The sequence below is a fragment of the Salminus brasiliensis genome, chromosome 8 (assembly GCF_030463535.1).
Source record: "Salminus brasiliensis chromosome 8, fSalBra1.hap2, whole genome shotgun sequence".
Classification (NCBI taxonomy): Eukaryota; Metazoa; Chordata; class Actinopteri; order Characiformes; family Bryconidae; genus Salminus; species Salminus brasiliensis.
In genome coordinates this window covers 19,319,064-19,332,551 of record NC_132885.1, presented here as the reverse complement: position 1 = coordinate 19,332,551, position 13,488 = coordinate 19,319,064, and the positions used below count along the sequence as shown (strand labels likewise).

At 38.5% G+C, this 13,488-nt stretch overlaps 2 protein-coding genes across 6 annotated transcripts in view; both read right to left on the bottom strand.

The window, feature by feature from the left end:
- Positions 1-240: 240 nt before the first annotated feature.
- Positions 241-7,085, bottom strand: LOC140560646 (trans-1,2-dihydrobenzene-1,2-diol dehydrogenase-like). 2 transcript variants are annotated; one of them, XM_072685148.1, is made up of 7 exons: positions 6,996-7,085; positions 4,678-4,789; positions 3,906-4,069; positions 3,577-3,829; positions 2,715-2,839; positions 912-1,062; positions 241-383 (listed from the first exon to the last, which is right to left on the bottom strand). In XM_072685148.1, exons 1-7 carry the CDS (start codon positions 7,083-7,085, stop codon positions 271-273), a joined length of 1,008 nt encoding a protein of 335 aa, XP_072541249.1. In that variant the 3' UTR covers positions 241-270. The 2 variants fall into 2 exon arrangements, with proteins under 2 accessions (XP_072541249.1, XP_072541250.1); XM_072685149.1 differs by having other exon boundaries at positions 3,906-4,054.
- Positions 7,086-8,603: 1,518 nt separating this feature from the next.
- Positions 8,604-13,488, bottom strand: part of myo1b (myosin IB) — a 66,343-nt gene continuing 61,458 nt past the window's right edge. For all 4 annotated transcript variants that reach the window (XM_072685986.1, XM_072685987.1, XM_072685988.1 and 1 more), the window contains 7 exons: positions 12,876-12,950; positions 12,347-12,481; positions 12,139-12,245; positions 11,889-12,021; positions 11,333-11,485; positions 10,856-10,986; positions 8,604-10,765 (listed from right to left, as the gene is read on the bottom strand). In XM_072685986.1, the coding sequence (XP_072542087.1) occupies positions 10,636-10,765; positions 10,856-10,986; positions 11,333-11,485; positions 11,889-12,021; positions 12,139-12,245; positions 12,347-12,481; positions 12,876-12,950 (864 nt within the window). In that variant the 3' untranslated portion in view covers positions 8,604-10,635. The remainder of the gene's footprint in view (positions 10,766-10,855; positions 10,987-11,332; positions 11,486-11,888; positions 12,022-12,138; positions 12,246-12,346; positions 12,482-12,875; positions 12,951-13,488) is intronic.

Here is a 13,488-nt window from a genome sequence, read left to right as displayed (position 1 = left end):
TGAATTACAAGGTGTCCCAATACTTTTGTCCATATAGTACGATCCAAGTTATTGTGTCATCACTGGCCATCTAGAGACTCTATCTGACCTCTAGATATATGAGAGATTTACTCATTTAGTTTTACCATATATTTGGTTTCACCTATATATTTGTACAATGAAAGCCTAAGTGCACATGAATGTCTGCAAACCTTCACCCTACAATAAATGACACACATATCCATTGCTTATTTATAGACATTTTATTGAGCAAATGCAGGGAGAGAGCTATTAGTGGCCACTGTCTTGACTGTAGGTTACACCAACCTGTCTTCTGGCCTCATCCATAATCTCCACTAGAAGACTGGAGTCTGACAAGGACATCACACAGCTCTCCTTCTGTCCTAAATGAGCAAACACAGCAGGTTTAGGGGTAAATATACAATATGCATGGTGTGTCGATCTGTTGCTTGTTTATACTCCATCAATGTTATATGCTATTCAGTCTGAAAGACTTTCATTTAACTGCTGTGTTTTCAGGGAACAGATGACCCCTGTATCTTTTCACTAAGTAACGTACAGGCCATCAGACAACTGCATGGTTGTGTGGCAGCATTAAGCAATAACCTCTCTTCTAAACCCGCTAAGGCACATGCCAGCAATAGCACAAATATGAGGTATCAGGAAGTGTATGGCTTCCCAAACAGATCATTCTGAAAGGAGAGCCTAAACAACCACTGTTGACCAAATGAAGAAGTTCTCATGTATGATAACACTTAAATATATAACAGTTCAAATGCAATGTGATAAGATTCTTTGGAAAAAAGTATTGCAAAAAGTATGTGATAGTCCTAAAGCACCTCACTGTGATAAAAAAAAAGAAGAAGAAGTGCAAAGTGATTTTACAATCTTAAACCACTGCTAGATCTTACCGCCGAGAAGACACTGACGCACTTCCTCGGCTTCATAGCGCAGTCCTGTACTGTGGGTGAAGTTGAGAGGCATGCAGGGCTCTGGGAGTGGGTGATGAGTAACCTTACCATTTACCTCCAAATTTACAGGACACCACATGTGATCTGGAATCTACAAAACACAACAACATACTGGGCCTTATTACACATCTACAGTGAGGCTTGAACGTTTGTGAACTCTTTAGAAATTTCTAAAATTCTGCATAAATGTGACCTAAAACATCAGATTTTCAGAAGTCCTAAAAATAGATAAGGAGAACCAAATCTATTATAAATAATAGACATGACCATTTATTTATTGGGGAAAATGATCCAATATTAAGGTATGTGAACTTTTAGGTTTAGTAGGTTTAGTAGAAGATGTGAAGGTGAAATTAGTCAGGTGTTTTTAATCATTGGGATGACAATCAGTGTGAGTGGACGCCTGATTTATTTAAAGAACTGGGAGTTAACTTGTAATAACTGGGAGTTATTACAAGTCTGATCTTTACAACACATATTTGTGAAAGTATATAATTGCATAAACAATGTAGATTCATGGACTTCATATAAGGAGTTTCTGATTCTCATCAGACTGGAAAATGTTACAAAACCATCTCTATAGAGTTTGGACTCCCCAGGACTGGTCATGCCAAGAGCAAGGTGTGTGTGTAATAGTCTTTGAGGTCACAAAAGTACCCAAGGTAGGTTCTAAGCTATTGACCACCATTACCAAGCTTTTCAATTGGTATTGGAAAATTGAATGTGTTGAAGCCTTTGGCACCTGGATCCTTGCTGCCATCCAGTGTTCAGTTTAACTTCCTACAATGATGGTTTCCTTGTAATTTTCATGGTTTTTATTAAAGCTTCTTCACACAAACCTTTATTTACACATCTCTGTCTTGATAGATGTGTGAAATGATTAATAAAATGATCTATTCTGTATTCTTCTATCGCTCAAGGATGATGGGGTTGTTTCACTCACTTTTAAATTTCCTCTGGGTAAGTGTGTGTCAATGGGTTCAGACAAAAAAGTCTTTATTTATACATATGTGTACATAAGGTCAAGCATGTCCTGAACAGCACAATGCTTTACTAACTTTTCTTGCTTTTACTAACCATTTCACTTACAGCCGGGGTTTTTGAATCTTAACAGCAGTTAATAATAACCATAAGAAAAAACACCAGAAGCCCTCAGGAGAACTTTAAACAACAGTGAAAGGCTGCTGCTCTCCAGAAAGAATATTACTCATGGGTCAAATTTCTGCAGACATATAGAAAAATATATAGAAAAGTGTTCACAAACTTTTAATCACTGATGTAAAAGTTTGCATCCTCTAACAGTAGATCAAGGGACGGTATTAATTAAGTCTGTCCTCTTTGGCTGGATTCACAACCTCTCATTCTTCTGGGAAGGCCTAACAACTAATACTGGAACATTGGTGTGAGGATTTGATTATATTCAGAGACAGCCACAAAAGCATATATAAGGTCAGGCACTGATGCTGGATGATCAGTTCTAGATCACAAACAGCACTCCAAAAATCTATTTTTTTTATTTTTTATTTAATGGATATTAAAGAAATTGAGAGCATATCTGAATGCTAACGGGTTCTTAATAAAATATTCTAAATTGTCTTATCCAGGCATCTTAAAACAGTGTGCATGCATATGTCTTTCTTTTGTAAATAAAAACAGTTGATGCAAACAAACAATTTGAGTTGCATCAAAGACAAGCTTTCATGTCATAAAAAATGACTGTTAATGTATTCTAAAAACACACACCTTAATCATACCCTTGGTGCCAATGATCACCACATCATTGGTGAGCATCATTGATATGGAACAAGTGCAGACCGCCATTCTGTTTCGTGAGAATTTTAGCACGATAACCATGTGTCCATCAACACCTAAAACATAATGATTCATTTAGTTTGATTTTATTCCTGCTATTATCTGTTGCTCAACATGCATAGAACATGACTTGTTTCTGTAATTGTAACTGGTATGATTATGTTGTCAAATACAAAGCACCAGCCTAATTAATAACATCTACATACTTTTACCACCACTTGATGATAATGATAATGTAGAATTCTATAGGGTCACATTAGATCTGCTCTCCAGTGGCGATTTGAAGCGAGCTTGTCTAGAAGAAGGATGCCAGTTTGGAGTCTCTTAATGCTAAGTATCATACAGAGCAGATACTTTTTCTGTTAGAGCTTTATGTTTCGTATAGTACAGTGTGTTTAATGTCCTATAATCCTGAATCCAGAGTCTGACTTACCCCCCTGATTTGAGGACACCAGATGGCACTCTGAACAGCATGGTTAAAACAAAGACTCCAAACTGTACAGGGATTAAAATAGCCAGTACCTGATACTTCAAAATAATCCCACTGCATCTGATTGGGACATCCCTAATTATTAAGATGCATTATTAAATATTCTTGGATCCTATCCCAGTTGGAAAATACAAGCTATAGGCCTAGGCTCTTTAAAGTTTATTCAAGGTACTTCATTCCTGAATTTGGATCCAAATAATATAGTTAGCCTTTTGCAGAATTATTAAGATTATCATTTAACCCAAGCTTGTTTCAAAGTAAGTATGTAAGATTTGGAAACAAACTTTCAGCTGAGGAATTTACCTGTGTCCAATTTCCATCCTGTGGCATGGATAGATTCAGGCCTTTCACCACTGTACACCATCAAGACAAACTGAAGACAGTAGACGCCGATGTCAAGCAAAGCCCCGCCACCCAGGTCTTTCTCTACCAGCCGAGGGATGTGTGTGAGGGGGGCACCTAGGTCTGCCCTCACCATCTTGACCTCCCCAACATCACCCCGACCCAGCAGTTCCCTGACTTCCACAGACACTGGAAAGAAACGTGTCCACAGCGCCTGCAAAAACAGAACAAAGCTTACTGTGCAAATTTGAATGGCTACTAATGGCAAGCTCTGTTTTCGCTGAACTCACCTCCATCAAAAAGACTTTGTTTTTACTGGCAGTGGCCACAAGCTCCTTTACTTCTTTTGAGTTCATAGCAAGTGGTTTCTCAATTAGCACATTCTTCCCAGAGTTCATGAAGAGTTGGCCCACTCTCAAATGGTGAGGGTGGATGGTACCTATGTACACCACATCTGCAGAGTTCATAGACTGCATTAGGGAATCCATACCCTCGTACCACTGCTACCTGCCTAATGACCATGTTAAAAATTAAATGGACTCTTAACTATCTGCCTTTATTAATATTACCACAATTAAATATCATTACTCTTGACCATCACTACCATGACTATGTTTGTTAAGTTCTACTACATCATGATTTTCATATTATGATTATGCTCAGAGCAGTTCAACAGTATTGGTGATTTGGTAACTTTATATCAATAATATATAAATAGTTCTGATCAGAGGAGAATGGGTCGGGTCCCCCTTGTGAGTTTTGGTTCCTCCCAAGGTTTCTTCCTCAAGCTCTGAGGGAGTTTTTGCTTGCCACTGTCGCTGTTGGCTTGCTCACTGGGAGTCTTAGATTTTTCATGTCTTTTCTTTCATTACTGATTATGTGAAGCTACTTTGTGACAACAACAGTTGTAAAAAGCGCTATACAAATAAATTTGACTTAAATGCTAAGTAGGGTTTCTGTTCAGGTTGCATTTTTGCATATTGTCAGATATGTTTAACATTTTTTAGCCTACTTTAAAAAAACAGCTTAAAACCAGTCACTAAAAACCTCAAAGAAAGGCACCTATTCCTGGATCATTCGCCAACTCTTCATAACTTCCATAGACTTTGGGAATGCCATGCTGTTCAGCAAACTCCTGTGCTGCCGTCAGTCCACGGGCTGCTACTGCAGCTATCTGGAAGAAGAAATCCAGAAAGAAATAATTCACGGCTTTTCCCACTAACACATTACCAAGTGTCACAAATAAGTGTCATATAAGGTTATACCCGCTAGTGATGAGTGCTAATAGGATGACAGAACAGAGGCAGTAACTCGGACAACTATCTCAGAATGAACCCAAGGACGAAGGCCATGTGTTTTTACCCAACTGTCCTCCCCAGTTGTAGATACTTACCCAACGCACTCGTTAGTACTCTACCGACACATGCCTTCTCCTGCACATGTGAAACTGCCGCAATGCACTTGTTACATCTGATGCACTGGCTAATAGACACACATGTGGCCCAGCATCGCACTGCAGTAATAGAGTGTGATGTGGGGGGATGAGACATCCTGGGCTGAGAACTGAATGTCCCTTCGATGTCGAAGTGAAGAATGACTGTAGTAAATAATAATAATTCGTTGGATAGAAACTACTTTCCCTTCCTATAACACTTTTTTATAACCTCTTTTTTGCTCTAAAAACATCTTACGAAACATCTTTACAATTGGAGTTTTATAGACAACAGACTCAGAGTTTACTCAGAATGGTACAATAAAGAAATGGCTAGATTGGTCCGAGCTGACAGAGAGGCGGCAGTAACTCAGATAACAACTATGTACGATGTTGGGGAGCAGAAATGCTTCTTAGAATACAAACACCTTAAACCTTGAGGCAGGTGGGCTACAACAGCAGAGGACCACTGCAAGTTGCACTTCTGTCGGTCAGGAACAGACCACTGAAGCTGCATTAGGCACAGGCTCACAAACACTAGACAGCTGAAGACTGTAAAAATGTAGCCTGGTCTGGTGAATCTCAACTGCTGCTGAGGCTGACAGAAGGTCCATGAACCCAGCCTACATTGTCTCTACATTCCGGGCTGGAGGTGGTGTAATGGCGTGAGAAATGTGTTCTTGGCACTTTAGGCCTGTTAATAACAAATAATCAATCAATCACTGATTTTACTGGATTAAATAAAGGTTCCTAAGAAAGAAAAAACTTTTTCTTAATTGTATGCTTCAGAAAAAAGTTCAGATTAACTGATATTCTGTAAAACTCTTGTCTTAGAGTGTAAGAGTTCAGTAGGTAAGCCTTTAAACAGCTGAATTACTAAAATTAATGTTTTACTTTACAAGATTAAGAGTGAAAGTTGTTCTCAAGGTGCTGTTAGTTTCTACACAAGGAAAATTCACTTCTACTTTTTGTTTACTGAAAATGTTTGAAAGCTTTAGTTTATCTCTATTTTTGCCTTCACTGCATGTGTTTAGCTTAATATTGGAAAATAATAAAGGGTTATTTCCCATATTTATATTCCCATATATTTATATTTATATTTATATTTTATTCCACAGCTTTTCATAAACAATGCGAAATAACCCTTTTTTATTTTCCAATATTAAGCTAAACACGTGCATATGTATGTGTATATACATATATATATATATATATATATATATATATATATATATATATATATATATATATAGTCAGATTTATTTGCATATATTCATATATTATACACACACACACACACACACCACAAATGGTCTAAATAAGAAAACTTAAAAATAAGAAAGACAAGTCTTCAGAAGATAAGTCTTTCTTAAGATAATATTTGAGAACCTTTTTTTTTAAGAATTTAAAAACATTCTTATGAACTTCTTACTGTTTATCTTAAGACCCTTCTGAGGTTTTTGCTTCCTTTGGTAGATCCGGACCCTGGTGTCTAATAAACCCACACGAAGCCACCACAGCGAAGGAAGTTCCTGTCAACTCAAACGGAGTCTGGACTGTCTCAGAGTTACACTGTAAAACAGTCAGTCATTAACTGCGACTGTGCGAACCTAGAAAGTGTGTGTGTTTTGTAGACATTATTAGTTTATAACTCAGAAGTTGGCTATCGGCTAGCAGGTTTCTGATAATACAACCATTTCATTCTTCTTAATGAATTCACTTCGACACTGATACAGAGCCACTGATATTCATCCGAACGTCCCCTGTGGGTCCCTGTATATTTCCAGCGGTGTCATGTTGTGCAACCAGCATTTTGAGTTGGTCTAGAAACCCTGCAGTTTCCTGGTGATTATCGTCAGTCGGTCTCTGCTACACGGAGAAGACGTTTGTTTACAGTCGGCGCTGTGTGAGGTGAAGAGCCACCAGCGCGCGCCAAGCGTGGAAATACCTGATGATCCTCCGGTGACAGGGTCTGTAGAGCCACTGCGAAGTCATGGCTGATTTTGCCAGCGCTACACATTCCCCATCGAGTTGCCATCTTTAGGGAATATATATCTCTGGATTGTAATATCTCACAGTGCTCGCTAGATGTCGCCAGATCACTGCCCAATTTCACTTTAAAACCAGGACTACTCAATGGATGTGAATGGACTTCTTGGTGTAAACGATGATCCGTGAACAGAATCATACCCATTCTTTCACTTTTCTCACTTTTGTAAGAAAAGTGAAAGAAGAAGCAAGGACTGTGGTCAAAAACCTTGTTATGAACAAATTCTGCAGTACAATAACGTCTACTGAACATGAATCACTGTCTTACTCATTTGGAAAACACAATGTAAGACCAAAAACAATGTTAGTTTCATATATGATCCCCATCATATCATAGGGCATTGTCTAAATACACAATACACCACATGCAGTAGGCTTTTCTAACAGCTGTGTGTCTCAGAGCTGGATTCATCCTGCCTAACAGCTGGGTGTGCCTGTCTCTGTCCCTCCCCTTTAGGGCTGGCCCTGTACACTGCAGGAGGCTTGGCCTCTCCTCTGTTCCCAGACTGCAGGATGGTGGGAACTTGGTGAGGGTAGCGCTGTAATTGGGTGCTATTTTTAAGTTCAGCATGCACAATCTGTCATGGCCTGCTCCTCAGGGACCTGCCACCAGCAGCCTCCTCGAGCCGCGGAATTTAACCCAGGACAACTCTCCAGATGGGATGGAAAACATCTGCTTATGGTGAATGTTCTTCTTGGTCTTGTGGATGTACTAATACAGTTGAGTAAGACATGGTATTTCCCTCCCGTGTACATATTCCAGAGTATAGAACAGTCAGAACTAGGAAAGGCGTAGTTTGAATGAACCCTAGTGCTTGGTCATAGACCGTCTGAGAAACCATTTAGCCAATCAGGGATATTGTTAATAATATTAAACACTGAATTTTCACTGTGGCCCTCTACCTGTTATCTGATGGGGTTGTCACCCCAGCCATGTAATATTCCTGGACACCCTTTTATTATTATCATTATTATTATTATTATTATCATTATTTTCACAGGATGGGTAGCAGCTTACAATGCAGTCTAAGGTAGCTAGAGGTCACTTCAGTCACACCACTTATGTTCTCAGATGTAATGTTGTAGTGCTGCCTAATGCCCAAGTATCCCACAATCAGTAAATTTCTTTTAGAAGATTTTTTATTTATTCATTTTTAACAACAAAAATCCAGCACAATCTAGGAAAATCAGGGACAATTGACAAACCTACTACCTGTGCACTCAAAAATTGTACCAAAATATCAGAGGGTGGTACCCTCAAAAGGTGTGTCTTCAGTATCTTTAGTCTATATATATTTAAAGTTGGATTGTCTTGACTCCAGGTTTTTAAATTGTATTTTTCTATTAAAAAATAGAAAAGTCAAAGAGTCAGGTTATGAGAAGGCCAGAAAAAGAACTGTAGTTAACAATTATATTATTTGCACTTTAAGGAACAGAAAATGTACTTGTACAGTATCTTTTTTCCCACCCAACAGTGTGATCCCAATGATCAGGAGATTACACGGAATTGAAACATCATTTGCAAAAGTTATTTATTTTTTGCTTTAATTTAAAAAACAGAAGAAAAGATTACTTGTAATTTGTTACAATAAGCAATTACTGAAACACATCTATGTTCTCTGTCGTTAGACCAAGTTACATTTAGGCACACAAAATGCATTCAACAGTTCTTTCCTCTTTAACTACTGACAAAGAAGAGAAAAAAAAGGATCAACCATCGTATACTGCATTGAAGACTGAAACTGTACACAATCGAGGAGCAAAAATGCAAGCAATTCTGCACAATGCTTCCCTCACAGGAGGGAATGAGAACCCTTTACCCCAAACTCAACTACTCTTTTATTGTGAACATACAAAACACTTTGAAAAGTGAAAGTTTGAAAAGTGAAAAACACCTGCAGAAGCAAAGGACTGTGGTCAAATGTCCCCCCCAGGGGCTGTCTTCAAAACCTCTGGCAAAAAACGCTCTATGAACAAATTCAACAGTACAATCACTTCTACTTAACATATAGTGAACATATGGTATTATGTTATTAGATATATTTTCAAAGCAACGCTCTAACTTCCCAGATCAATGATAAAAGCTTAAGCAGAACATGTTTACATGTGTGCTTGGTCATGTTTGCCCCAACAACACCACTGCATGTACTGTTAGCCAATGTTAGCCAATGTGGGCCAGCTAAAAATAAACGAACACAGCCCATATACAACTGGTGGGGAAAGCATATAGATTTCTGCTGCCTCTACATGGTAAATAAGCATCAGCTACTACTGTTAACCTTTTACACACAGTCCACGCATGGCTTGGCTTATGTACATGTGGTTATGTGTAAATTATTGGCAATGGTGGGACATCCTCATTCTGCAGTTGTTTGGCAAAACAGTTCAGTCTCCTTTGCACAGTTCTCCTTCAAGATCACTCTCTGTGATCCCGAAGGTTGTTTTAAGTGAAGATTACTGTACTCACTTTCTTACTCTGAACTCTGAGCAGTCATTTCTACCATCATAGAGACACCAGAGAGCGCCATCAAACATTTGGGAAGTGCAGGGTCACCGTGTCGTCCTGCAAAGTCCATACCTGTTCCATTTACTGCAGTCTTCTGAAGCCTCAGAATTCTCTGAGACATGGAATATGGGATGTGTGTGTGGTTTGCAGACGTAGAGCATTTTGCAGAATAGCAGTGTACAAATCAATTTCTTTTGTGAAATGTAGTTTTCGATCAGTAACAAATAAAATTGCAAAGCAAGTCTATTTTCCTTCATGCTGTAGAGATTACATGTAATTTGGCTTGCACTGTAAATAATAAAAAGTAATGCATCATGAAAGAATGTCTACGAGAAAGAAACAGTTGGTACAAAACTCTAGACATCTAATTAGATCACATCATTTGGCAAACTTTGGCGATCCTGGTTTGATTGTGCTGCTTGAGAATCACAAAGTGGAAGAAAAACAAGAAAATAAACAAAATAAAACAAATCAACCTACCCCAGCCCTTGTGGAAAAAAGTGCAATCTTAGTTTCTAGCTTTTGAGCATGAACCCAGAAGCTTAACATAAAAAACTCTTTCCATTTTTGTCTCTGCCACTCAGAAACCCCACAAAACACGATGCCAATAAGCTGGTCCAGATTGGCCACTGCTCTGCCACGTGATGGAAGCACGGTGTGTCTCCTGCCAATAGATTAACCACCTCCTGCCAGTGTCATCAAACATCTATGTCATCATAATCCCAACTGTTACTATTAAAGTCTTGAATAAACCATAATTCTAATGCACCCCAAGACTGGGAGGTTAAGCATGGCTAACTCCTATCCATGTCCTCCTAAACTTGGGGGTCTTCGTCTAGGTGCCAAAATACTGTTATGTATGAAGTATTTTGGAGTCTCAATAATGCATTGGTTCTGACTACAGAAAAAAAGAAGAAACGACGACGAGAACATCATAATTGCACAGTCATTTGGGGGCGGGGTGAAGCTTAGGTTTGATGGTGCAGAGTCACGTAAAACGGCACCCCGAAAGGGCAGCAAAGATGACTGGTCGCTATGGTGAAGGAACGGACACCTCCAGAAGTCGGTTATTTTTACGCTTGCAGGCGACGCTGTTGCCATTCTTGGGCCCAGCCTGGATGAATTTGACACATACTTTGTCCTGTTTGAACTGTACAAGGAATCTGCAAGAAAGGAGGATCAAATTAGACATTACAACATAAGATTCTCCTTAATAAACCAACAGTTAAAAAGCCAGGATGGTGGACACCTACTCATCTGAGATGTCAACACTAATCGGGTCCCTGTCAGCCGAAGCTTCTCCTGTGCGGTGAAGTTTGGTGATGATTTCTATTAATCGGTCACTGCTGAGTAAGAAGTCGCCTTTGGCTGCTGATGGAGTACCCTACAGAGCAACACCAATGTTTACAACACCAACAATAAGACAAAGGCATTGGTCATGCTGAAGTGCAGAGGTGGAAACATCTAGTTCCAAGATTTTGTTCTGTGTTCTATGTCACAGCTCTAGACAGCTTGAACTAGCAGCAGATCTGTGCAGTTGAAACAGAAGGTTTTAAAGTTAAAACCTGCATTTTCTTCCTCTGCTGAAGCGACTCAGGGTTTCTATTCTGAATGCAAACAAAACTACACAGTGCACCACTGTCTCCTCCTTGTTTACTGTGGTTTGACCAATGAAACCAAATATCACAGTGTCAGTCTTCATGAGGCAGAATGCTTAGTGAGGGACTTACCTCTTTGAGTTTCAGAGCAAAGAAGCCATCACTCTGAGTGCTGACAGAGACACTGTTGAGATCAGGCAGTGGTACGCTGGCCTTTACTTGTCCTGTCTTCTGATCAGCCAGAACAAAGTTTTTCTTGGTGAGAAGGAAGATTCTGGAAGCCCCCTAAAAATGAAAAGGTATCAATGTACTGTTATTTAGGCCAGTCTGTTGTCTTGTTGAGCGGTTTAGGAGGATTCATGTATACATTAAGCCTCATGCAAATGTTTGGGAACCCCTAATCAAATTATTGAATTACCAAGTGAAAATAAAGTGCACAACACACCCCAATACATTCCAATATACAATGCTGAATTCAAAAACATGGGTATGCACAAAGGTTATGGCACATTTGTTATGTTACATTAATTTCCAAAATGTTACATTTATCAAAAAAAAGAAACACTGCTTTAAAAATGGCAGTTTGTTTTCTGTATAGGATTTGTTTACATATCACTTAGAAAATCCTGAAGTTATCATTGTTCAAAGAGTGCCCAAACTGTATATCCAGATTTGTGTTGGTGCTCACCTTGCCATTGGCCCTGTTGATTTTATTGACCACATCTGCTAGAAGCACCTTTTCATCCATCACACTGTTCAGCTTCTGGTACTTTGGGTTCTTGTTAATCTCCAGATAATCTCCTTTGAAAGGCTGGCCCACACTGTGGAACAAAAAAGATGCATATTGTTTTTTTAATATCTAAAGGCAGATAGCTGGCTTTATTAACCCTTCATTGTTAGTGGTTTATACTAAAGACATGCTGGATGCTTGTGTATACCTGCTGGGATAAAGAGCCTTCTTGTCTTTGAAAATCTCACTTGCTTCCAGTTTCTCCTCATAGATGGCCTTTTTCTCTTCTGTGAACTGACTTCTGTATTTCTTGCACTGAATTTTAGGATGTAGTAAGTAACATGTAGAAACGGTCAGACCAGTGTTTTGTAAATGAAAGAAGAAAGATGGGTTATTAATTTATTTTTAAAACTGACCCTCCATAGATGGAAGATCCTCCTGAGCTCCTGATGCGTGCCATCCAGGAACAGGTAAGGTCTTGCAGGCCAGGTCTTATCAATGGGTGACATGGAAGGCATTGTGTTCTTCAAGCCAATGAAGTACTTCTGCATCTACATAAAACATACAGAAACAACCTCATATTCAAACCGAACTGTAACAAAACCTTGTTTCACTGAAAATGGTAACTTTAATGGTAAAAGTTTTTTTTTTTTTTTTTTTTTTTTTTTTTTTAAATGTCATCTAACGGTAACAGGACCATTGTCACTTAATCATAAATACTTTTTAATTCAATGTTTACAAATTTTGGTCATGATGGTCTAACATTCAGGTGTCTACTTTTAAGTTTATTTAGTTTTTGCAATAAGTTATAGTTATTAGTTAAATTGGACTAAACCTATTTTTTTATGAAACACTGGTCATTGTTATTATTTATTTATTTATCTTGTCACACTGACAACAGCACATCCAACCAGTTATTTATTAAGCAATTATTGAATGACTTACAATTTTCTGAATGGTAAAGTCATAGATCTTCTTGCCAGCGTTTGCCCTGAAGAACTTTCTGTATTCCCTACGAACCTGAGGGGAAAAAAAAAGAAGGAACCACTCCACCATTTATAATTCTGACAATTTGGTCCCAGTTTCTTAAAAGCATCATAGCAATAAGTCTGTCTCACTATTGAAGAAAACATTCATGATTCATGGACACTCTTCTGATTCCTATGCTCCTATTACCCACTTCAGCACCTGCTCCACTCCTCTATTCTAAGTGTGACTTTCTTTTACTAAGCACAGGGAAACATGCCACATAACATGATGCATACATGGAGATTAAAATAGTGGAGTCAATCTTCTAATGATATTTGTACTATGATTCTTTCAAGAAATTCCACCACAGATACTTTAAAATGCCAGTTTCATGACGAACATACAGAACACTGTAATTGCAGGCAGAGAGTTAGTAACAAACATGGATCTAACATTTACAAATCATATCAACATAAGGAAAACAACAATAATTGATACAGGGTATTTTACCAACAATTAAATAAAAATGGTGTCAGCAAACATCACCACCTGAAAAACTGATGCTGCTAAAATAGAAGAAGTAATCACA

What these genes read in the sequence shown, in the direction of transcription:
- LOC140560646 (XM_072685148.1), bottom strand. Translation starts at nt 7,085, where the DNA reads ATGGCAACTCGATGGGGAATGTGTAGCGCTGGCAAAATCAGCCATGAC. An exon ending in AGGATGGAAATTGGACACAG is followed by an intron (nt 2,840 to 3,576) that starts GTAAATTCCTCA and finishes ATTATGTTTTAG; the next exon opens with GTGTTGATGGACACATGGTT. An exon ending in GCGTCAGTGTCTTCTCGGCG is followed by an intron (nt 384 to 911) that starts GTAAGATCTAGC and finishes TTGCTCATTTAG; the next exon opens with GACAGAAGGAGAGCTGTGTG.